This window comes from Panthera leo, chromosome A2 (genome assembly GCF_018350215.1).
Source record: "Panthera leo isolate Ple1 chromosome A2, P.leo_Ple1_pat1.1, whole genome shotgun sequence".
In the NCBI taxonomy this organism is placed as follows: Eukaryota; Metazoa; Chordata; class Mammalia; order Carnivora; family Felidae; genus Panthera; species Panthera leo.
In genome coordinates, this window is record NC_056680.1 from 106464720 (window position 1) to 106489634 (window position 24915).

The 24915-nt window shown below is 35.2% G+C and overlaps 1 protein-coding gene across 13 annotated transcripts in view; it reads right to left on the reverse strand.

The window, feature by feature from the left end:
• DGKB (diacylglycerol kinase beta) overlaps positions 1–24915 on the reverse strand; it is a 715307-nt gene that overhangs the window by 491568 nt on the left and 198824 nt on the right. For all 13 annotated transcript variants that reach the window (XM_042919264.1, XM_042919230.1, XM_042919249.1 and 10 more), the window contains exons 9-12: positions 18338–18455; positions 15650–15738; positions 15450–15566; positions 5275–5373 (exon numbers count right to left, since the gene is read on the reverse strand). In XM_042919264.1, coding sequence (XP_042775198.1) covers positions 5275–5373; positions 15450–15566; positions 15650–15738; positions 18338–18455 — 423 coding nt within the window. The remainder of the gene's footprint in view (positions 1–5274; positions 5374–15449; positions 15567–15649; positions 15739–18337; positions 18456–24915) is intronic.

The following is a 24915-nucleotide window of genomic DNA, read 5'->3' on the forward strand; positions in this document are numbered from 1 at the left end:
AAATGGCCCACGAATGTCATCATTTTTGCTGGAAAATTTTTTCCAAGAAAGCATTATCAGTATGCAAACACAGCCATAGAATATCTTGACAAAATCTCGAAATTATATAAATTTTAAGCTATGTTTTTTTATAATACTTTCAAAATATGCCTGATACCAATTTCAATCTCAGAAAACAGTGATTATATCTGATGTATAGAGTTACTGGTTACATTTCAATTTTAATTTCAGAGTAGTTGGTTTTAATCCATTTTTACGGCAATAGGCACTATCAAGACCAATTATGTGTGGAGGCCATTTGTAGTATATGCTAATAAAAACGTACCACCAGTGAAAAAAAGATGCTTACCTTGCTAATCTGCAAAAGAGGTGAACACATTTCAATTGAATCATTAACTTAAAGTTAGTAACAAGTGTTGAGGAGTAATTGGTGGGCTGAGAAATTTGTTGTAGGATTTTTTAAGAGATAAAAAAAAAAAACCTAAAAAGACATTATAAAATATCAAAAAACTGCTGCTATAGACCTTGAACTTATATTATTAAGATGTTTCAACCAGGAATCAGGGCTCCATATTGTTTATACCACTCATTCAATAACCAATTCCTGACCATACAGTCAAGGAAAAGGAAAAAAAAATACCTCAACAAAAATAGGTATCTTAAGTTCCTCATTTTATATTTCCTGGAATGTGATAGAGAAGATATTCACAGCCATTTTGCAATAAGTGATTCTGAACCTCACCTGTTCTTCTTTGAGGACATTAGCATGAGAAAATGGGTCTCATAATTTTTTAAGAAGGAAATTGTTATTGAAAAAAAGACAAAAAAAAGATTCTATTATTTTTGAAAAACTAATGATTTGGGGGGCACTTGCGTGGCTCAGTTGGTTAAGCACCCAACTCTTGATTTTGGCTCAGGTCATGATCTCGTGGTTGTGGGATCAAGCCCCACATCAGGCTCCACACTGAGCATGGAACCTGCTTACGGTTCTCTCTCTTTCTCCCCCTCTTTCTCTCTGCTCCCCCCCACCACTTGTGCTCTCTTTCTCAAAATAAATAAGTAAACATTAAAAAAGACTAATGATTTCCTTTAAGTAAAAGTTTATAATTTTACAACAGGTGACGTGGTGTGGAATTATCCTGGGATATAAAATGAGAGCTTAAAAACTGAAAAGTCTCAAAGCCCATCAGTCAGAAAAAATTAAGCAATTTTATGGGCAGAACAACTGCATTAATTTGTTTAAAGTATCAGTATTTTGATAGTTACTGGGTTTAATAGGATCTATTCCATGACAAGAACGTAACCTTTAATTTCCACTTAGCAAGTTGGGGGAAATTTTAAAGCAAAGTGATTCAGGCTGGTTTATTAAGATACACAAAACTTCAAAGGCTTTAAAGAGCAGGTGTACTTAAGAGAACTACAGTAGTTCAAATCATCCTTGATTTCTAGTGAGTAATTGGCATATGAGGCACTGGATGAATTGATCTAGTTAAAGCCTTGCTCACCATGCTAGATAGTTTGGAATTAAAATATTATACTGCATTTTCACAAGTGGATTCGGGAAGCAGAATGAAGAATGTATGGGAGGCAATTCAGTAAAGATGCCATTAGGACAATCCTGGAGAACAATTTGTGATAGTGGCATGTGAGGCCGTTATGGCTAGGCTGAAGAAAAGGAAAAGGATTAAGAATATTAGAATAGGCTGCCCAATGACCAACCTGATATTCAAGATGAAGCAATGATAATTCTAAGGTTTCTGTCTTAGGAAAGTTGGGATATGAATGTTCTAGTTGCCAAGATAAGATAAATACAAGAAGGCCTATTTCGGGATTTGGAAAAGGGTAAGAATGATGAGTTCCGTGCACAAGCTCTGGAGTGACACTCTTGGGTTCCAGTTCTGGTTTGCCACTTCGTTGCCATGTGACATAGGAAATTTACTTAAACTCTGTTTCCCAATTTCCTCACATACAAAATGGAGATAGTTATAATACTGATCTCACGGTGTCACTATGAGGATTAAACAAACTCATACATATCACTACCAGTAACCACAACCCCTTCATAATCTCCATTTGTGACCCCACTCGCTCCCACACCCTCACACCAGTACCCTTGACTTCAACAATCTTTGATTCAATTATGATCCATAAGATATTCTTCCTAACACCCATTACTGTGCCTCATTCTTCATGTTCTTACTTCCCTTACCTCCCAGCTTAACTTCCATGACCAATCCTTATAAGCATTCCATTGCATATAGTCTCAATTCCTTGGTTACTCTCTATTTGGATCGTATTTAGCAAAACAGTCTTGTTGAGGCTAGGTTATACCTATTCTACTCCTGGAGCTAGATTGAAACTAAAGAAATATGACTGAATGTGACCAGAGAAGTATACTCATCCAAGCTTACTGGTCTTACTCTAAATCTATGATGATTAACAAGTGGCTGCTCATTGTTCCCTGCCAATCAAATGGCATTTCCTTGATCCATTAAGCTCCCACATTTCTAGGTGCCTGTTGTGTAACTTCTTCCCAATCCACAAACTTCTCATACAGTTTATACCTTCCTTGCTCTCAGCAATGACCCAGCTTCCTATTTCTCTGAGAAGAGAGAAGTATCACATATGTTTTCATTCACTACTTCCCCCTCACCAGTTTGATTGTTCTTTTTAAAATATAAATCATATTTCTGGTCAAAAATCCTCTAATGGCTTCCAACCTCACTTGAAATAAAAACTAAAGATCTTAAAATGGCCTAAATTGCCCCACAGGACATGAAAATTTTTGTGATACTTGTGAGCTTGTCCTCTACTATTCTTCTTTCTCACTTAGGCCCAGCCACTAATCTTGATGCCCTTCAAATATGACCATTTTCTCCTGCCTCTAAGCCTTTCCTCGTTCTTCCTTGGTGACTCCTCTGTGAAATTCCATCCCCAGTTAGCCACCTGGGTGACTCCCTCACATTCTTCAACTCTTCATTCAACTATCCCCTTACTGAACTCTTTCTTGACCACCCCTTTCGTAACTGCAGCACCAACATTTCTTCTCTTTTTTTCCTGTTTCAGTTTTGTCTTTTACATTTAACATACAACCAGGTAGGAAATAATTTTCTCATTTCATTGTTTATTGCTGGAATGAAAACCCCACAAAAGCAAAGATTTAATTTAGCTTTTACTGTTTTACCCCCCTGCCTATAATACTATGTGGCATCAACTAGACACTCAATAAATACTTATTGAATTAATGAATTAACCTGTTTAGCATAGTAGCTGGTATGGTATATATGTTCAATATATATGAATTATCATTATTACATTAAATAATAATAATATATTGGGCATGTAAAACAATATGGGACCTTCAAGTTGCAGCCTCATAGATTTGAGATTCAAACCTATGGATGGAGGATGAACTATATATAAATTAACATGGTAATGAAGTCAACTAAATAAACAAGATCCCACTGGGAAGAATGTTAAGAGTGAAAAGCTGTGACATATGACGGTTGAGCACGGGATGCACCAACACGAAGCAGGAGGAAGTTATGAAAGCCAGGAAAGATAAAAAAGGAAGTCTCCAGGGAAACCAGGAGAAGAAAGACCAGGAGAATGTGGTATAATGGAAGTCAGTGAAAGGTAGGCATTCATGAAGGATGAAGAGGTCAATAGTGCCCACGTATTTCAGAGTAGAGAGTACCAAGGAAATGAGAAAATGGTAAATGTTGAGATACAACTGATGATTAAAACTGTAGGAAGATTTCATGACTGAAATTAAATCTTCAGAATCAAGAGTATCTAAAAAAAAAAACAACGAAATAATGAGAGGGTTTGTAAGATTGCTAAAAGACAAGAATATTTGTGTAACACACGTTCTTTACCTTTGATTCTCTCAAAGAAAGAAAAGAGAGGGTAAAAAGAATACATCTCATGCTTAACTTTATGTGACCAGAGGCTGATATAAGTGGACCAAAGAAGTAGTCCACTGTTTCAATAAATTGAATGGGTTTTACATAGGTAGCTAGAAGGTAGGATGACATAATGAATTTCTTCTCAGAATTAAAATCTGAGATCTGCAACAAAACCAGTAAAATTACTATACTTTTTAAAAAGGATGAAAACATGTAAAAATTCTACAAGTCCTTTCTCTTTAAGATAACACTCTAAAAGAATAAAATGACACCCCAATTCATCTAAAAATGTAAAGTATATTTATATGGCATTCATTATTTTTAATTAATCTTATTTGCTACAGGATGTCTAATAAATCACACACAAAGAAAGGAAATTGAGAATTGGTTATTGCTATCCTCAGCAAGGTGGAGGTATTTTCTTTTGCTCTATATTGTAGTTTGAGAAAATTAGGAGTTTTAAATAATTTTTTTAAATAAAGACATTTAAAATACAACCAGTATTTTACAGATAATTACAAAATGAATCATAAGTGGGTGCAAATTGAGTAATTTGATTAATTTCTAGATTGACCTTTAGAAAAGTATTTGTCTAACATTTTTAGTTGTTGTATTTTTATTATATCAAGCTGAAGTTCCAGCCACTTAATTTCCATAGTTTTTAAAAAATACAGATTGCATTATATACAAAAAAAATAGTTTGTTTTGTAAAATAAGTGTTAAACTTTAGACACAATTTGGATTTTGAAATGTAAAATGAATATTATCTTTAAATATCTGCTTCTCTATCAAGGTTTGCTTTTTTTCTGGGTTACCTCACTTAACACATTTTCCACTTGCACATTTATTTAATTAAGTATTTTGCAGATAGTTAAATTTATTGTTCACTAATAAAAAATAAAATACACCTAATGGCAGTGCATAACTTTCTTCAGCGTATGTGTCCTCATTCTAGGTAGCCTCTGACCTAGATAAGAGAACTCAACGTTGCAGATATATAATGTGCATCCCCAGCAAAATTGCCCATAAGAATAACTTCATTATTCTGGGAAGCTAGATCTATAAAACATGTAAAATGTAGAAGTGTTCTGCCTATACAATTTCTGGTAAGTACAGCATGACTAAGTGATAAAGCCTTAGTCAGCTTCAGTTAGAGCATACCTTACTAAAACGTTTATTGTGCCATGAAGAGAAAAGGAAATATAGTGGGCAAAGGTGTCTACTCCGCAGTAATGAGGTCTTTTAGATCTATAGAGCTCTGCCTTGATCAATGGAAAATTAGCTCTGGAAGCATTTAGTGGTATAGTGTACCAGTCAGTCATAGAGACCCCAAGTTATAGCAGGATGATGAGAAGGAAAAACTCACCAGTACTACTGGACAGATTGTTGTGGGTGGTAAAATATGGTCCTTCAGAGGTCCGCAGTCACATTCAGGTTTGAGATGAGAAGCACATTTATTATGCAGCTAGGAAAGTAGAAAGAGGACACTATCAACTCTGGCATGACAAGAGCAAACGTACAGCAGGTATTTCAACTGAGATACAGCAAATACACTAACAATACATCAAAGGAATTACAAGAACAATTAAGATGACCATAAAGCGATTCATATTACATTTGCTTTTATACATCTACCTTAAATAAACCATTTAGCAACTTCTGTGACCAGCCTATATATTTTCTAATTCTCAGAAATATTTATATTCAAAATATACTTTAGGCTTTACACCAATAAAGACCTGATTTCTCTGACAAACACAAATTGTTGTCTACTACGGTCCTTCCTTTGCTTATCTGTTAGCATAATCTTGAAACCACTGTGTGCTGTGGATGCTTTTTTTTTTTTTTTTTTTTTTTTTGACCCTCCTGTTTTCTCAAAGTCATTCCAAAGTGCACAGCTCAGTATGGGGCATAATTGATCCCATCATTAGTTTTAACTTTGTAATTCAATATGTAAATGTAACCAGAGATTCATCTCAGTAGGAGCAGGATATAAATATAAGAAGATGATTATGATGATAAAAATTTATCTTTATATTGTATCTATCAGCTCTACATTAAATTAGTGTATAATCACATAATGTGTTATTTACTTTTCAACATGTATGAAACGAAACTGATATTTTTATCCATCTTGGTCACAGGTTTAAGTTAAGGTTATAACATAGTGCATTAAATAGTGATTTTTAAAATTGAGGTGGTAGTTATCATTGGAATCATACAAATTTGCTAAAGGCATCTAGGGATTCCTCCCTCTCCCACACCATACAAAGTTAATATAAAATTATTAAAATATAAAATTTAATATAAAATATTAATACTTTGGAACAATTATACATGTTAATAAAGCAACATGCCTAGTTCAAAATAAAAGCAGAGCTGCATCACTTGTTCAGTTTTGGACCAAAAGTCACTCCATTTAAGTCATAGCTACATTAATTTCAAAAACAAACTTACCCTTGTAAGCAGTTAACTAGCAATCAAACATAAACAACTAAAGAGTATTGATTTACAGTCGGTGACAGAAATCTACTGAAGGTGTATTTCTGTTGCCCTTGAATCTAAAATATCTGTCATACTACCTCCTTGCCTGACTTAAGACTACTTGGACTATAAGTACTGCACATCAGGCCACATTATATGAAATGAAAGACCCTTTATACATTCATCCATCATTAGCAGCTCTGTTTCTCAGTGACATGTAAACCCCTTCCCAAAAAGTGGTTTAATCTTCTTAACAAGCATTGTGGATCTCTGTCAAAAAGTAAGAGATGTTGAAGATAAAGAAGGTCAAGCTACATGTAAAATAGAACTAAATAAATGGGTATTCTAATTTGGCAAATGAAAATGCATAGTTACTTCAAATTAGAACTAGTGACTGGTGAAATATATTATTAAATTATTGGACTTAATCAATTTCCTTGGAATAAATCATGGCCCTGGAATTTTGGATGTGGACTTAATGGACAATGGTTTCCTCAAAAGATGTGTTGAAGTCCTAATTCTTGATACCTGTGAATGTGAGCTTATTTGGAGAGATCTCTGTAGATGTATTCAAGGTCAGATGAAGTTTAATGGAGTAAGAGTAGCCTTCATCCAGTAACTGGTGACTTCATAAGGAGAGAAAAATCTGGACATAGAGGGACAGCGATGGAGGGAAGAGGTCATGTGGCAAGAGAGGTAGAAATTTGGTGATGCAGTTATAAACCGAGGAACACCAAGGATGGAAGGCAATCACCAGAAGCTAGGAAGAGGCAAGAAAGCATTCTCCCAAACAGCCTTCACAGGAAGTATTACTCTGCTGACATCTTGATTTCAAATTTCTAGCCTCTATGAGAGAATAAATTTCTGTTGTTTTACGCTACTCATTTTGTGGCATTTTGTTATGGCAGTCTTAGGAAACTAATATATCCAACACTATGAAAACTGAACCCAAACCAAACACAAACGATGAGTCTTAACGCTCATGTGTTAGTAGGGTGTCACAGCAAAAAAGCTCTTGTGTTTTGATCCTGCACAACCTCTTTAAAACTGAGAATGCAGACTCTCAGAAGCCTCTATTTTGTAGAGATAAGATCTATAATAAAAATCCTTGTGTGTACAGAATGAGAAAGCACTGAATTTTTACTCTTGACTGAAGTTTGTAAAGCCTCACACGTGACTGTGAAGGACAGAGGGGCAGGGCACTCCTAATCTCTTGCCAGCACTGAAAACAGATGTGCTATCTGAGGGCCTCAGCCTCCTCCATACCTGCATTCCATGTGCTTCCAACAATTTGCAACTGATCTGGTAAAGGACAAGTGAGCTTTCTGTATAATTATTTGAGGGTTACCAGATGTAAGAAGAGATGGCAAACATAAACTTAATGCCACCTTTTTTCTTTCCTTTCTTTTTCTTTCTTTCTTTCTTTCTTTCTTTCTTTCTTTCTTTCTTTCTTTCTCTCTCTCTCTCTCTCTCTCTCTCTCTCTCTCTCTCTCACCTGTTTTCCATCCAAAAAGAAAGAACTAAGGACTCCAGTAGAATCACAGTTGATTAGCTCAACAGAATGTGTGTACAGGGAATAACTCTTCATATCTTCATATCTGGGGTTGGAGATTTCAGGGTAGAAGTGCTAAATAAAGCTAGTAAGGGTTTTTTTTTTCAGTTTGCCTGTCACATGGCTCATATCATTGAGGTTTATCGAGTCAGCTGTGAGGTAGAATCCTGCAGGAACATAGGCCAGTAACAGACACTATGAGAAAGTTGGTAACTATATGATCGTCAGTGAAACAGGGACAGAGAGTGCAAGAAAATTCTCCTACCCCAAAAGTCTATATTAACTAATAATGTGCAATGATGCCTTACACCTTTTTTAAAGACTGGAATCCTATAGCTGCTAAATATATTTGGGTGGCCATAGACACCATGACATTGTATGAAGCCAAAAGTGTCAAAACTGAGGACACCGTGTTGGAACTGCTGATCATTCTCATCATTCTAAAAGCTGTAAGTCAAATTTGTACAGCAGATCTAGTTTATTCACTTTATTGCTCAGAGATACACTTGAGGACAAGGGATAAAATGTGAAAGCCAAATATAATAATAATAATAATAATAATAATAATACATAGTTCTCAGCACTATTTATCAAGATTAAAAGTGAACATTTTTTTTTTTTTGCTGTGAACCTTAAACTACTCTAAAAATAAAAAGTCTATTAAAAAACAGCAAATGTCCAGAAAATAGGATATGAAAGAATTTAAAATTTCCTTCCTTCCCTTCACACAAAATCTTAGGTTACTGGTAATGTTCTATTTCTTGATCAGATTCTTGTTACATGGAGCGTTCGTTTGTGCAAAATTCATTGAGCTCTACCCTTAGGACATTTAAACTCTCCTGCATGTATGTTATTTTTCAATACAATCTTAAAAATGAAAAAAGCAAACATAATCAGCAACAAAAACAATTTGCTTAAACTTGTCACCATGACATTTTACAGACAAGCATATCAGTAAAAGACACAGCTGAGTCCTTTTCAGTGTCAATAAGTTGCTGAAGACTGAAAATTGTCTTAAAGATAACCCAGATCCCAAATCACCGAAAGTGTAAATACAAAAATCCTCATCAAGAATACAAATAAACTAGAGCATTGATGAATCCCAGGTCTTCAATAAAATGGCCAATAGAGCCCAGAGATAGGAAACTGTTACCTTCTTTTAAATGTTTTTATGTGTGCTTATGGTTGTGTTTGCAATTTTTTTTAAGAGTAACGCATAGGTCATTTTATCATATGTACAGAAGTTCCCATTTGAGTTAAGGGAATCAGACCTTTATCTACAAAATTCATAAAATACGAACCAGCTTTTCCTGGAAGCGAATTAAAGATTTGGAAATAATTTTAGAGTTTATGACAATTTCCAATAGCACCTAATTTACAGCCAGATCTATGTTTATTAGGAAAAGCTGTCTCAAGTTAGGAAGAAAAAGAAAACGTGAGAGTTTGTATGTGTGTGTGAGTGTGTATGCACGTGTGTGTGTGTGTGTGTGTGTGTGTGTGTGTGTGTGTGTGTATTTACAGGGAAGAGTTGAGAAAAGAGTTGGGGTACTCTATTGAAAAGAAAGCGTTGGAATTTAAGAAGTCAAAGGAGGAAAAATAGAAAATATATTTTCATTTTAATTTGGAGGAAAAGAAGAGAAGTAAGTCATTCTTCCAAAGCAAAACTAAGGGACCTGATTTACAAAAACACTGTTGGTTTATACACCCTTTTACCTCTAACATTTTGCAAGTGCAGGTTGCTGCTTTAATGCAAGCTTTTGCTAAAGCATAAATATTCCTGTTGGAAAGGTATTGGAAACCTTTAAACACTACTGCTGGTGGCCTAATATTCTAATAATGTAGTAGCACTCATGATACCAAAAGTAAATAATTCATAGCCACAATATAGGCTTTCTTTAGTCAAGTTCAAATGAAATATATCACCCTCCTATCCTGGGGAGCTCTACCTGACCAGGGACATTTAACTACAATGAGGAGCAAATTACAACTTGTTTTAAATAGAATGTCAAGGAAATAAACTCTCAACAGAAATGAAAACATATAAATAGTGGGATCTTGGGATCAGAGAATGTAAACAAGAGAAGGAAGAGAGAATTAATGAACATATTTAGTATGACTGATTGAATTATAAAAATGTAATAAAACAGTTTCATAAATGCTAGAAGATAGTTTACACTATTCCTACTTAGGAGTTTTCTGTTTTTATTTTTTCACGTAAGGTTTGCAACAGGAGATAAAACTCTATTTTCTAAGAGTTTACAATCTACAATATGGCAAAAAGTATCACTTCAAGAAGCCACAAGTGCTGACTAAAAAGGAAGTATTAAAATGAGTTTTTACCTTTAGTATTTGTGTAAACTTACTTGCATAGTTGATGCAGATTTAGGTATTATAGGATGATCTTTTAAAAAAAACAGAATTTAGGATGTGCACTTAAAATTCAATATTTAACATTAAGAAGACGAGTATATCAGTGATTAAGTTAACTTACTGAGGACCTTCTCTAACCTCAATACTCTGTTAAGTACTTTAGGTGATTAGGTAAAAGTGTCTATTTTTGACCAAGAGCTCAATCACATTGTAGTCTGGCAGTGTGTACAACTTCAGTACGTAGACCTGAAACCACTGGAGAGCATTTAGTCTTTCATTTTGGTATTGACTCAATGTATAGAAAGTATTTTTAAAAAGGAGAGAGAGAATGATTAGTGTCAAGGGAAATTTCAAGGAAGATATGGAACTTAATTTGGTTTTTGAGGGGCAATTAGAATTCAAGGTGGGTACAGTCAAGGGAATAGAGTAAGCAAAATAACAGGTAAGGAGGTAAGGGGGGGAGCATGGCCCTCCCAAGGGACTGCCCACAGCTATGCACGACTACAGCAGGGGCTGTGTGTAGAAAGGAATAACATATACGTCATGTGCTTGGGTTTGGGGCTGATATTTGAGGAAATGAAAACCAGGTCGGGTAAAAGGAAGTGAGGGCTGCATTTATTATCACAGAACTATTATAGGGTGCTGAAGGTGGCATATGATAACAAACTAGTATTTTCAGAAGATGATTCTGGAGGTGGTTTGCAGCCTGCATTATAGGAAAAGTACCTTCTGTTAGGGAGATAAGCCAAGAGATTCTGACTCTAATCTAGTTGAGAGGTGCTAAGAGTTTGCACTTGGGCTGTGAATGATGGATACAAAAACTCAAATCCGAGAGAGATATTTTAAGGAAAAAATGTCAAGGCTCAGTGATAGGTTGACTATATGAGAGAAAGGTGAAAGACAAGAATAAAAGAAACTGATTTCTAACTTTATTTCCAATGACTGCAAGCATGATGATGCCATGGCTGACAGAAAAGAGAGAGCTGGAATTGGTGCTTTTTGTGAATATAAATAAATCAGCTTAGTCTAGGATTTAGTGAGATTCAGGACCACATGGTTCTGGATGATTTTAGAATATGCAGATACTAGTCTGATTTAGTCTGGGCAACTAGATCCTTCCAGAGGTGAAAGAGAAAGGGCATGAGTAATAATCATGGAGTGCCCTTTGTGAACCAGGGGTTGGATTTTGTGACCCTATGGTATTTTGCCAAGATTTCATTATGTTAATAATTGTCAATTACTGAGCACTTATTATGTGTGAGGTCTTGCCCTAAACACACCTACAGAGATTTTTTTTTTTACTCATTTAATTCTTACAACAATCCTATAAGGTGCATATCCGTTAACTCCATTTTACAAATTAGGAAACTGCCCACAACTTCTTATATATCTAGCCCAAGATTATACAACTGCTATCTTAGTTGTTGGACAGTGACCATGTTAAGAATCTATCTGATAGGCCTTAGAAGACTCAACCCATTTCTAAAAGTAAACATAAAAGAAATAATGGCATTTGGGAAACCTGTAAAATGAAGTTTTGTGCTCTTTGTTTCTCTCTGCAATCTATTTCCCACACACTCCATTCAGGTAAGTCTCCCTAAAACTCAGCATTGATGAGGCCACAACCCATCTCTTTCACAACTTCTGCTAGCTATGTGCTATATTAATAGAACTTTCTGGGAAGCATAGACATAAGAAAGTAGATTCAGTCTGTTTAAAGGCAATGAGTAGTACTAGGTAAGCACCAGTTAAGAACTGGTATAAAATCAATTTTATACTAAAATCTTTATACAATGGTTCAAGAAGAAACTATAGATTGCAGTAAATATATAAACATTCTGAGGTAAATATATTCTGTTTAACCTAGGTATAGCATCATTAAATTAATAAATATGTCCTTAAAATTGCTCATAATTAAAAATCCAAAAGTGCAGAAAAGGCTGAACTTACTTTTGAGAGGGCTACATATTCTTTTGGATAGATGACAACTTTTTATAAAAAAATGTGGAATTTTGTTTCATAAACCAAATACCCGAATGACCTTTAGAGATCATGGTGTGTGAAAAATAAGGCTGAGGTTCTCCAGAAGCCTCAGGACTTAGCAGAGCTTAATAACAGGACAGCCATTTTTTTTTTTTTTTTTTTTTTTTTACTCTGCCTTTAACCCCTCACTGCTCCTTTATTTCTTAAGTAGAACTAAAGGATTTTTTTTTTTCATTTTATTTATTTTAGAGAGATAGAGATCAGGGGGAGAGGGGCGAAAGGAGAGAGAGAGAGAATCCCAAGCAGGTTCTATGCTCAGCACAGAGCCCGACTCCGGGTCTGATCCCATGACCCTGGGACCACAACCTGAGCCAAAATCAAGAGTGGGACACTCAACCTATTGAGACACCCAAGTGACCCAGAATTAAAGGATTTGAAGACATTTATAGGTTATATTGTGCCCTGCCATAGTGACAAAGTAATCTTCATATATGCACTGATCTTTACTTAAGATGTCAGGGGTTTATTGTCTGAATTGATTTGGACACGAAATCCTGAGACTTGAAAAAGTATATAGTTTCTTCAGAGGTAACACCCTCTTTCCTACAAAAGCAAGGCCCAATTTCTTCCAAGATTGGGGCCAAGATTCAGATCAAATGTAAATGTGTGACTAATAAGTGGTTGGGGTAGCAATGCAGATTTGTGGAGCCATTGATGAGAGGGACATTAAAACATAAGGAAGAAAGGTAGGGAAACAAAATGGGATATAAAACAAGAAAATAATTTCAAGATTCATGAAACAGAAATAACAGACTATTTCCAATGGTAACTTTGATATGAGTCATTTCCATAGAATGGAAAGGAGAGGACACTTCACGGAGATTAAAAAATGAAAGGAAGAAATGAGTTAAATAAAGAAAATTCTGGAAGCTCAAAAGCTTTTGTATTAGCAATGCATATTTTATATTTAGCAATGCATGTTTAAGATGAGTACACATTTAAAAGATACTAATTTAAATAAATTAAAAAAGAGAAGAAAAATAAACCTAAGACATTACATTTGAAATTTATGAAGAATGAGGAAATAACTTGAAATATAAAGAAGAAATAAATTCTGATATTGTCCCAATTCAGTTTATTTTATTTTTTTTATATATTAAAAAATTTTTTTTAATGTTTATTTATTTTGGAGAGAGAGACAGAATGCAAGTGGGTTAGGGGAAGAGAGAGAGGGAGACACAGAATCCAAAGCAGGCTCCAAGCTCTGAGCTGTCAGCACAGAGCCCAACGTGGGGCTCAAACTCACGAGCTGTGAGATGATGACCCGAGCCGAAGTCGGACGCTCAACCGACTAGGCCACTCAGGCACCCCTAATTCAGTTTAAGTCAAGATATAACTAATGAAAGATGCACTATTAAGGGAAAAATAATCAAAACAGGCTTCTATAAGATCTGAACCAAAAAATGCATATTTTATAGATGCTTAGCAAACAAAAATTATTATATAATGTGCACAAATTTTCTAAAACGAAATAGTGTGGTCTTCTTAAAACTGAGGATTTAACATGTTTAAGTAATCCATATGAGTAATTTAAATCATTGTTACACATTTTATTATAATAACCAAACACTTCAAAAGTATAAAACTGTCTTTCATAATTGAGGAAATTTCAAATGTAAATGTAATTTAACTGAGTAATAGCTGAAAATGATTGAAGAAAATGTGTTCATTTAAAAAAAGTACGTAATTGTATTTTTGAAATGCAAGTCACAGTTTGTTTTTCTCATTATCCTGTGTGTTATGCATATGTGTGCTTAAGAAAAATCATAAATGGTTTGTGGGGTATGGTGATCAGGGGCACTACAGAAAAATGTACTTAACTGGAACAGTGCCCTCTACTGTTTTAGTCACACAAAAGCAAGAACGATTTCTCCTCTAACAAGAGCACTCATGCATTAGCTGGAAAAACAAAATCAAAATGTTATGTGTGGGAGGGGAAACAATTCCGTAAATATTTTTGTACTATGCCATAAAAATGGCATTCTATCTAATTCTCAGAAATCATGTTTTAATGTTTGTTTATTTATTTATTTATTTATTTATTTATTTATTTATTTATTTATTTTGAGAGAGAGAAAGAGCACTCACGAGTGTAAGCTGGGGAGGGGCAGAGAGACAGGGAGAGAGAGACAGAGTCCCAAGCAGTCTTTTCACTGTCAGCAGAGAACCCAGTGTGGGACTTGATCTCACGAATTGTGAGAAATCAAGTCGGATGCTTAAATGACTGAGCCACCTAGGTACCCCACTAATTTCCAAAAATTAAGCAAAAAAATAGTATCAATATAATCTAAAATCATTTATTCCAGAATTTATTTGAACCAGGTTTTCATAATTATACAAACCAAGTAGAATCCTAAAAGTTCCCAAAAAAGACCAATTTACCTCTTCTTTGTCAACTCTCAGTATCATTATAATGACTAGAGTTTACATCTATAAATATTATATGTAAATGCCACATGTAAAACTGTATCCCTCAAATCATGATATAAGTGAAGAAACAAGGCAACAACATGTTGTGAAGAAGCACGAAATAAGTTCTTAGAAGCATCAAGAACTAAAATATCAACCCACTTGCATGTCTACCTAGCCATGTGGTCAACATCAATTTGCTATGTTTCTTGGTCTTAGGATCTTCATTATATAATTAAGTTTTTTTCATCTTTCTACCCTTTTTAAGCCCATAGATTCTGTAATTAAAATACATTTACAACATGTAAAACAGAAATTTCTTCCAAAATAACACTAGGGATGGAGGGAGAGCGGAGTTCTACACAGACTATACCCAACACACAGTGCCCACCCCTAACCATGGCTTTTCATTACCTTTCTGGTAACCCCCAGAGCTCCCTGGAACATAGCTGGAATCTACATAATGGTAAATTCTCTAAGAATGTCAGTAGTTCTAAAATTCTGGATTCTATGAGGACAAATGTGACTCTGACACTTATCCCTTTGAGAACCACATGGGATAAGAAGCTTCCATGGTTTTATGCTAAGTTAGTCTAAAATTCTGGATCATCATCCAGGATACAATTCTTGGAGTGTCGTCATTTTGAGTGAATGCTAGAGATTTGTTTTCCGATGTTACTCACTGTGATCTGACACCAAACACAATGCAGTCCTGTCAGACCCTGGTAACATTTAACCGTCTTGTGGCACTTATCACACTTGGTTGGGCAGTTACCTTCAACCCAGTAATGGTGCATGACCTAGAAGAAGAAAAGAACATTGTGATTAAGAGGAGGCATACCTCAACATCACCCTAAGAGAGCAAGTACAGCTACACACTTACATCAGTGTTCTTCTTGGACTTCACATACGTCTTGATGCAAGAAGGCGGCGCTCTAGCCACACAACGCTCATGCACTGTGTACTTGCAAACTGAAAAGAAACACGTATACACATTCAGAGTTAATGCTGGTCCCAATTGCAATTGTATAGGGAAAGAATGACATTAACAGAACCTCATTCTACATCCACTGCCCCCTAATCAATCCAATCAGCTACATCAAGAAAAAGTCTAAGTTGACTGTTTTTACCATGGAATACAAAAGGCCAATTAGTACAGGAAATATTATGCATGTGAAAAACCAAGACTCCTCTGTCATGGCATAGCAGGAAATGCTTAATTAAATCAGGCCTCACTCAAATTTTTCACAATAATTCCCAGATGACAGAAATATTAAAGACAAATTGATGACTGCCAAATGGCTTGGTGTCATTTGCTAGAAGGAAGAGATCTATATTTTACAAAGTATAGGCATGAGAGCAGCTGGAGGGCATGGAAATAAAAGCCCACGAGTTTATGCTATTTTCTCTATTGATTTATCTAAACCTTAAATGGCTGATTAGTCCATTTCCAGAGAATAGATTTCATCATACATGCCAGGCCTTCAGAATAAGTTTATCCCTCACTTGCCATCATGGCACTGCTTGTCCAAAAGGAACAACCTATTCTAAAAGAGCTCTAAATGTATAAATATATAGAATAAAAACTAAATAAAAAATTACTGTGTAGTCCTCTCAATAAGGCAAAAACAAACCACTACGTAGAATTGGAATGAACAATACTAAATTCACATATTTATATAGTAAAACTGTTTTTAAAATATCCACAATTTTTATTTCCTTTGGTGACTTTGAAGACGAAATTATACTTTTTCTTCTTTTCCATATTGGTAACAATGTTGAGTATTACATTTGTCACACTGCTCAGTTAAAATTTGTGAGCAAATTCTCACTCTCTCTTTGACAGCACTCACAATGAATTATCATTTTGTTTCATATGCTCCCATCAGTAGAATCTACCATGAAAAATCCTTTTCCTTAAAAGTAACAAAGTTTAGGGGCACTCTGTTGGTTCAGTCAGTTAAGCATCAGGCTCTTGACTTCGACTCAGGTCATGATCTCACAGTTCATGAGTTTGAGAGCCCCGTATCGGGCTCCACACTGACAGTGTGGAGCCTCCTTGGGATTCAGTCTGTCTCCTCTCTCTTCCTCTCCACCACTCATGCTCTCTCTCTCTCTCAAAGCAAATAAGTGAACTTTAAAAAAATAAAGTTTAAAAACAGATTACTTCCTTTGTACATAAAGTATGTTATAGCATAACTAGCCTCTCAAATGTGGCCACTAGAAACTGCCCTCTGAAGTGACATAAGCCAATTTCACATAACTTTATTAATATCACTTAAACGTGGCATTAAAACATGGTTTTTATGTCAAATGGTACACGTAAGAGGAAGTCAGTTCTCAGATATAGTACCAAAGATGCTGCTACCTAAAAATGTTATCGGAAGCCTGCAGGGCTGTATGGAAGCCAAGTAAGAAATTAGATTTAATGTAAATGCACCAAAAAATGGGATGTGTTTAATAAACTTGACAGTTTCTGGGATACCTGTGTGGCTCAGTTGGTTAAGCATCCAACTCCTGATTTTGGTTCAGGTCATGATCTCGCTGTTAATGGGTTCAAGCCCCATATTGGGCTCTGCACTGACAGCATGGAGCCTGCTTGGGATTCTCTCTCTCCCTCTCTCACTCTGTTCCCCCATCCCTGGTCACATGCTAGCTCTCTCTCTCTGGATCTCTCTCTCAAAAATAAATAAATAAACATAAAAAAATACTTGACAGTTTTCAGTAACTCTGTACATAGCAGAAAAGGAGATGGTTGGACAAATTGTTGGACTAAGAGAATAGCGTATTTATTGATTAGGACACAATATTCCTCTGTTTTAACGGGGACAGAAGAAAATGTAAACATTTCTCAGGCATAAATATTGTGTATTTAAAAATACTTAGGTGACTTGTTAATAAATTCTTATCTATACTACCAGAAAACTCTAATGGGCAGTACTCACTCAACAGAAAAAAACGGAAATTGTAAGGGTAAGTGTACTGAAATGGAAATAATGGCCACAACTCATGAAGTGGCAACCCTTTGGTTCCCAATATCCATTAATCATATATGAAGGTTTTCCTCATGCTAGCATTAAAAATTACTTGCCTGAGCTTTAAGATTAGTTTGTATCCTTAATTTGAATGCAAATTAGTAATCGATTAATTTAATTGTTTTTAAAAGACCTAAAAGAAATGTCTCATGATAGGAAGACAATGTGAATTAAGTGGCTAACTTGGAAAAAAAGGGCAAATATGAGTAAGATAAAAATATGAGAAACCAGTGGGAATTTTCATAATAGTCCCAGAAGAAATGGGAATCATACATAAATCAAACTACAATGGAAAGAAAATGGCTACTCAATTGGAAAATGTCCTTTGTTCTTTTCCAAGGGGAAGGTTTCTCAAAAGTGAAGAAAGATAAAACCAGAGAGACCTAAACATTTAGGAACATATTGCAGGGAAACATGAACCCTAGGTACAGGAAAGGTCAGAATCATTTCTTAGGTCTCCATCTACAAATAGGACTATTCCATGAAATCAACCTTTCCTCCAGGTGATGACGTCCAGGCAAAGTAAATATACTCACAGGAACAGCAGAGCCCCTGCTTCCCCACACCAATCAGCATGTTCAGGCAAAGATTGCAGTAAGCAGGTTTGTTAAAGTGTTTGAGTCGCCACACATGCTGTCCGTCATCCTTCACGTTCTGCGCAGGACGCAAAAGAAACAGATTTCACTTAATGAAATAAACAGTGGAATATGCAAGTGCCAATAAAATTCAGAGCTGGACTGAGGCATTTGAAGACAATCTGTTATTTCATCCCTGACTTTCTCCAAGATCGCCCAAGAGTCTAGAAAAACACATGTGCTCTAGTGGAATGAGATCCGCTAACACATCTCGGATACTATAGCAACGCACACATTCTTGTCTAATGTCAACAGTTCAACAGCATGTCCCAAACCATCATAATGACCTGGCAAACCGAGCACTCCCTAAGAAAGGGGACATGCTTGCCTCGCCTTTGAAAATTTTATCCTTAGAACAATTCCAGAAAGAAGTAAATGAATAAATAAAGAGAAAACGCTCTTCTTGAGTGGAAAAGCCTGACAAATACAAACTTGGAAAGAATGTTAACCCTTGCTTAGTAGTAGGAATATTCAAATTTCATGAGAGGGGGTCTTAAAGGAGGCAGAGGAATGAGATGGAGTGAGGTGGGAAAGAACAATTACTTAAAGGTAAGTTATTGGTGTTATTTTAAGACTTCAGTTGAGGACTACTTACACCTTATAATTTACATTAGTGTATTTTTGTATGTCACAGCTAGCAAAATTTAAAAGATAAACTTTTTTAAGGACTTAATTATATTATCATCGGACTTAATTATATTATCATCTTGTTTATTCCTCTTCCATAAAGTATGAGTGATTTTGATCTCATAGAAAGGTGCTAAAATATTAAAACTGTATTATGGTATTTATTTATAACAAGCACTATAGTTATTTGCTATAATAATCTTAAGTTTAAGTTAAATCACATTTTTCATAACAATTATAATTATGATTTATTCTTCTAAGTAAAACTATATAATATCATAATAGCTATTTCTCTAATAGGTATTTAATTACATCTATATTGTTCAGATTGAAGTAAAATGAAATAGTAAGATGCTCCTGAATCTCTTGAATTCTTTACAAGAAGGTCAAGATACTAAATGAAATTATTAAATACCATTACTGTTGTTACTATCATTTTCTGTCCTTGTAGACCATGTAGACCATGTTCACCAAATTCTATCAAACTGAGATTAATTTTAGACATCACTTATTCAATAGCAACCATTATAGGACACGATTTTTCACATTAGCCTAGTTATTATATTTTTCAGAACACATTCACCTAATAAAACTTTTTGATCACCTACTGTGTGCTGTGACAGGAAAACATTTTCCATAGTGGTGGGACAATATAAACATGTCCAGATCGTTTCATTTTTCTTTATACTAAAATATTAATAATAATGCTTCCTGACCACCTTTTTTTATTTCCAGTGATGAGATAAACCACCAGATTTAAAATACTTGATTAAATCCATAGTAACTAACTCTTACATTAGAACCAGAAATGTCAAATTTGCATCATAATATGAAACATTAATGAAAATGTTTCCTGGGAGATAATTCTCCATGGGTGTCTTGAATTTCTGCACATTTTGTAAGCAGAAGAACTGTCATTTTTTCCAGGTTATCTTTTTAAAGATATTTGAAAAACAGGTAGCCTTGGACAATAGAGATGGATCTCCCTACAGAGCAGAGGGCAGTTTTACTTACTGTCCAGTATAATAAAAATAATCTCTCTCTTCTAAGAAAAGGTTAAGCAGGTTTGTTTATTGCACATTATAAAAGATTTAGTTTCCCCGAGCCAGGGGATCCAAGCTCTGAGGCTGTGCACAGTGATTCCTTGTGACATGCTCCATCACCTGTGTGAGACTATAGGCCAAGAGAACTGGCTCAAACATGCAGCTCCTACCTCTTGCTGTGCTATAAATAAATGTCCTTTTGTTTCTGACCCAGGTGTCTCATGTCCTCTGCCAGCATACATGAAACTTGAACAAGCTAACTTGCTAATGTGCAAGTAGGGAACTTCTTAGGCCCTTCACAGTTCTGGACAATGTTTAGTTTTTTTGTTTTTTGTTTGTTTGTTTTGACAAACAAGCTCTCAACAAAAGCAGTTATGCTAAGGGTGTTGTGGAGAGGACATCAGAAAACACTGGTGTTTTAATTTTCTTCCACAACTTAAGAAATAGTTTTTATAGTGGTGCCTGAGTGGCTCAGTCGGTTAAGTGCCCAACTCTTGATTTCGGCTCAGGTCATGATCCCATGGTTTCATGAGCTCAAGCCCTGTGTGGTGCTCTGCACTGAGAGTGGAGATTGAGATTCTCTCTCTGCCCCTCCCGGCTCATGCTCTCTCTGTCTCTCTCAAAATAAATAAAATAAAATAAGAAATAGTGTTTATAGTACTTTCTGAATCCAGTTCTAATTTGTTTGAGCCATGAGATTTCTAGTGTTGTTATTATATGAAAGGAACATTTTATATATTTGTTTAGCATTGCTATGTTTTTCAAACTGTCTGTATTTTAAAATTTCTGTTTCTTAAAATAAGAATAAAACATCCTGAGTGAAAAGTTTAAGTGAGGGGGTTGTTAATTTAATAGATAGATATAGATACAGATATAGATATAGATATAGACATATAGGTATAGATAGGTAGATAGAAATAACACATAGATATAGATAAAATCAGGTTAAACAAACATTCTTAAGTGAAAAGAGGAAAGAAAAAATATGGAATTTTCATATGTATTACCGTTCTTATAATCCTTGTCATTTGATTTTTAAATGAATGTCCATTACATGTGAATAAGCCTCATCTTGTTGAAGAGCACATATGGACTAAGTTAGCTGGCATTTTCCTTATCAAAAAATAAACAAGTCTGAACGTGGGTGTTCTGTCAATCAGAACACTTAGCCATGTTACAGGCTGTAACTGATGTACAAATCCATTACCCAGACATAAAATACTTTACCAAAAAACAAATTAAATAGCTTTATAGCTCTTAACCGGATACATTGCCAAAATATGCAAAGGATGAAATATGTATGTGACTTCAAGAGAAGAAATTGAAACCAGGAGCCAACTATTTCTCAGCAGTGCAAATTATACTCCAGCCCTCTGTATTTTCATGTCTTGTCTTGTTTGTCTTATTAAACTTAGTGGGGGACAGGGAGAATCTGTCCCTTATTATATTCTATCAGCCAGTAGAGCATGTCCCTAATAGTACTTCTCTTGCAAATAAATATTTATTGTCATAGAAAGGAATTCATCTTTTTAAACAAGAAATGAAGAGAAAAATCCAGAAGGCTTGATTCCTGGCCTAATATGAAAATGTGGATAAGCCATTTCACCTCTCTTCCTATTTTCCTCTCTAATAAAATGGAAACACCTACTTTCCTCTCCCAGGCTGTGGTGTGAGGTTTCATTACACAATACCTGTGAAGTCAATTTAGCTCCTCAGAAGATTGGTGTTATATAAACAGCAAATATTATTACTATCATTGGGTTGAGTTGTAACATCCCAATGTTTTAGCCAAAAGACTTGAGAAGGATGTTTGTAGGTTTACTATACTTTGTTTCATAAAAAATCTGTTCTGTTTTTCATTACCAGACATCACTTTTAGTAGAAATTTCCTCCTGATATTTACAAAACACTGTATTTTATAAGTGAAGTGGTTCAGTTCTGTGAACTGATTATGACAGAGAACTACTTAATGAAACAGAGGCAAGTTCACACAGAGAAAGAGCCCTAAGTTCCTCCTCCCTTTTTACTCCCTAGAAGTCAAAAGGAGGTTTCAAAGGCAAGAATGCCCCTTGGAAATTTTTGGAAGCTATTTCATGACCCTAATGATTTCTAAAGTTTTAGTTTTTCCCTAAATGCATCCAAGATCACATATCATGTTCAAGTGAACTAGGGCTACTATAAATAATCTCATTTTTTCAAAAGACCTGAAGGAGAAAATTTACTAATGCCATAGCCAAAATGCCCCTAATCCCCATACCGGGCCACATCCCTGTCTGTTTCAGCTGACTTCATTTAAGACACTTTTAAGAGCAAATGTTGCAAATTAATTCCAACTCATTAAATAATAATGACCATTCAATTACCTTCCTTTTCTGCTCAAGGTCTCCAAAAAGATATAACCATATGTAAGAAAATGCTCTTTAAGACAGAAAGATGAGTTACATCAGATCTGAGCAAAGAGAATGCAGAGAGACAGTTTAAAATTCTGAGTGGAGTTGCAATCAACTGCTTATCTCCAGATCCCATTTTTAAAAGCCAGGCTCAGGACCTGCCATTCTTGGGTTCAAATGCAAATCCAAGAGCACATCACAGCACCGAGCTGGTGTCCTTGAACGACCCAACTTGGAATCTCAAGAATTGTTGCATTTATCCAGCTTCATAATTCCTTTCTAGATTGAGCAATGTATAAACAGCAGAACAACAGCTCAACCAAATTAAATTTAAAAAATAGAGTGTGAAGCATTAGTTTTCCAAATATAGCTTAGTCTATTAAGAATGCATCATCTTCGGCTCTCCATTATACTCAGAAATTTCATCAGGAAATAGACTTCATCAGAAATCAGGAGGCACACCAAGTGGTTACTTTTACTTTGCTGAGTCAGCTGAAAATATGTGTCCTAAGACATTCTGATCAACAGCAAAGTTTGAATGATGTATAGTATTTAAAGTCCAGGATTCTGAGAACACATAAAATGAAATGAAAACATATATCCACTCAAAAGCCATACATGCCAGATGTGGGCACTACAATCCAAGACTAAGAAGTTAAGGTATTCTTATCTTAAGCCACACTCCTACTTAAATGTGTATTTCTGTTTTTACGATAATATGAATTCAGGAATTTTCTTTGAAAAACCTAATAATGATCCAAGATTACAGATTTTAGGAATTGGAGCACTATGAATTATCTTGTTTATCCAAAAAAAAAAAAAAAAAAAAAAAAAAAAGAATAATTGAGTTGAAAGAATATTTGAAAAGGAAAGGGATATTGTTGTCTAGTATCTTTTTATGTATCTAGAGAGAATGACTGGCTGGCACAAAAATGACCTAGTTAGTTAGTAACAGAGCCAAGGTAAAGATCAATTTGATGAAGTTCACTGCTACCGTACTATCTCTTCATTAGTCCACATGTCTTGTTGGGGTTGTCTAACTGAGCTAAATAAAAAGATATTAGATTCCTTTCTCCTAAATGAGTAAATATAAATTAATACTCTTTCTGTTTCTAATATGACAGATAAGCGACAGAATAAATCATGGGTCAGAAAACTATGGCCTGTGGGTAAAATCTGACTAGCAAGCTGTTTTTGTAAATAAGGTTTTCCTGGAACACAGCTTTGCTCTTTCCTTTACTTAGTTCCTGTGATTACTTCTGTGCCAGCCATATGGTGGAAATGAACAACTGCAACAAAGACCTTATAAATAAATGACTCTGCTTCAGGTATAATAAAAATCACAAGTGCCACCCAAACTCTCAGTTTTCCTTCAGATGTAACAGACTGTACCATTTCATACTGGGTTTGCTAAGTTTCATGGCCTTCTTTTTTTTTTTTAATTTTTAATTTTTTTTTACATTTATTCATTTTTGAGAGACAGAGAGAGACAGAGCACAAGCGGGGGAGGGACAGAGAGAGAGGGAGACACAGAATCCGAAGCAGGCTCCAGGCTCTGAGCTGTCAGCACAGAGCCTGATGCGTGACTCGAACTCAAAAGCTGTGAGATCATGACCTAAGCCGAAGTCAGATGCTTAACTAACTGAGCCACCCAGGTGCCCCTCATGGACTTCTTATAATAGAAAAGAAATGACTCTTACTCTCTAGCATTTGATATAGAATCAGGTTCTGATAAACTACATTTGTGATTTTGCTGCCAAAACAGATAGTACTTGAAATAGAGTAAATATTTAAAGTCTATTGATGGAGAAAAATAAACTACCATGAAATCACAACTGTTCTGCTTTGCATTAGAAGTAAGGATTTCTCTCCCAGGACAATGTTCTTATCTGTGTAATTTGGCTAGTACACCACAGTCACTTTCAAATGCACTGTGGTATTTAACAAGCACTATCAATTAGAATCTACTCCCTGAGCTCATAATTGACAGAAGACAAGAATGTATAGGACAACATAACAAGACTGGCTGCACAATAAATGGCTGGATTCAACCTAAAGCTTCTAGATTTCCAATTTGATTAGCAAAAGGGGGGGGTTGGGGGGTGGAAGGGGGAAATGGCATCATGAATCAAATTCTCTACAGGTAATAACATAACACATTAACTGCCTACAGAAAAGGAAATAAATCTCAATTACTAAAAAAAGGCCCTCATCACTCAGTTGTCATTGTGTCATTCCTGCTTTGTATAACACTTTCCATGCTTCGGAATTAAAAAGCTGTTTCTAACAAATAAATGCTCTGTTTTGTGATCATAATTACATGGCTTATACATTTTATTAAAAGACAATTTAAAACATTATTGGCTTATTCTTTTTTAAAAAAGCAAAGGAAAAGGGATATTACTCTCAGAATTCTTTA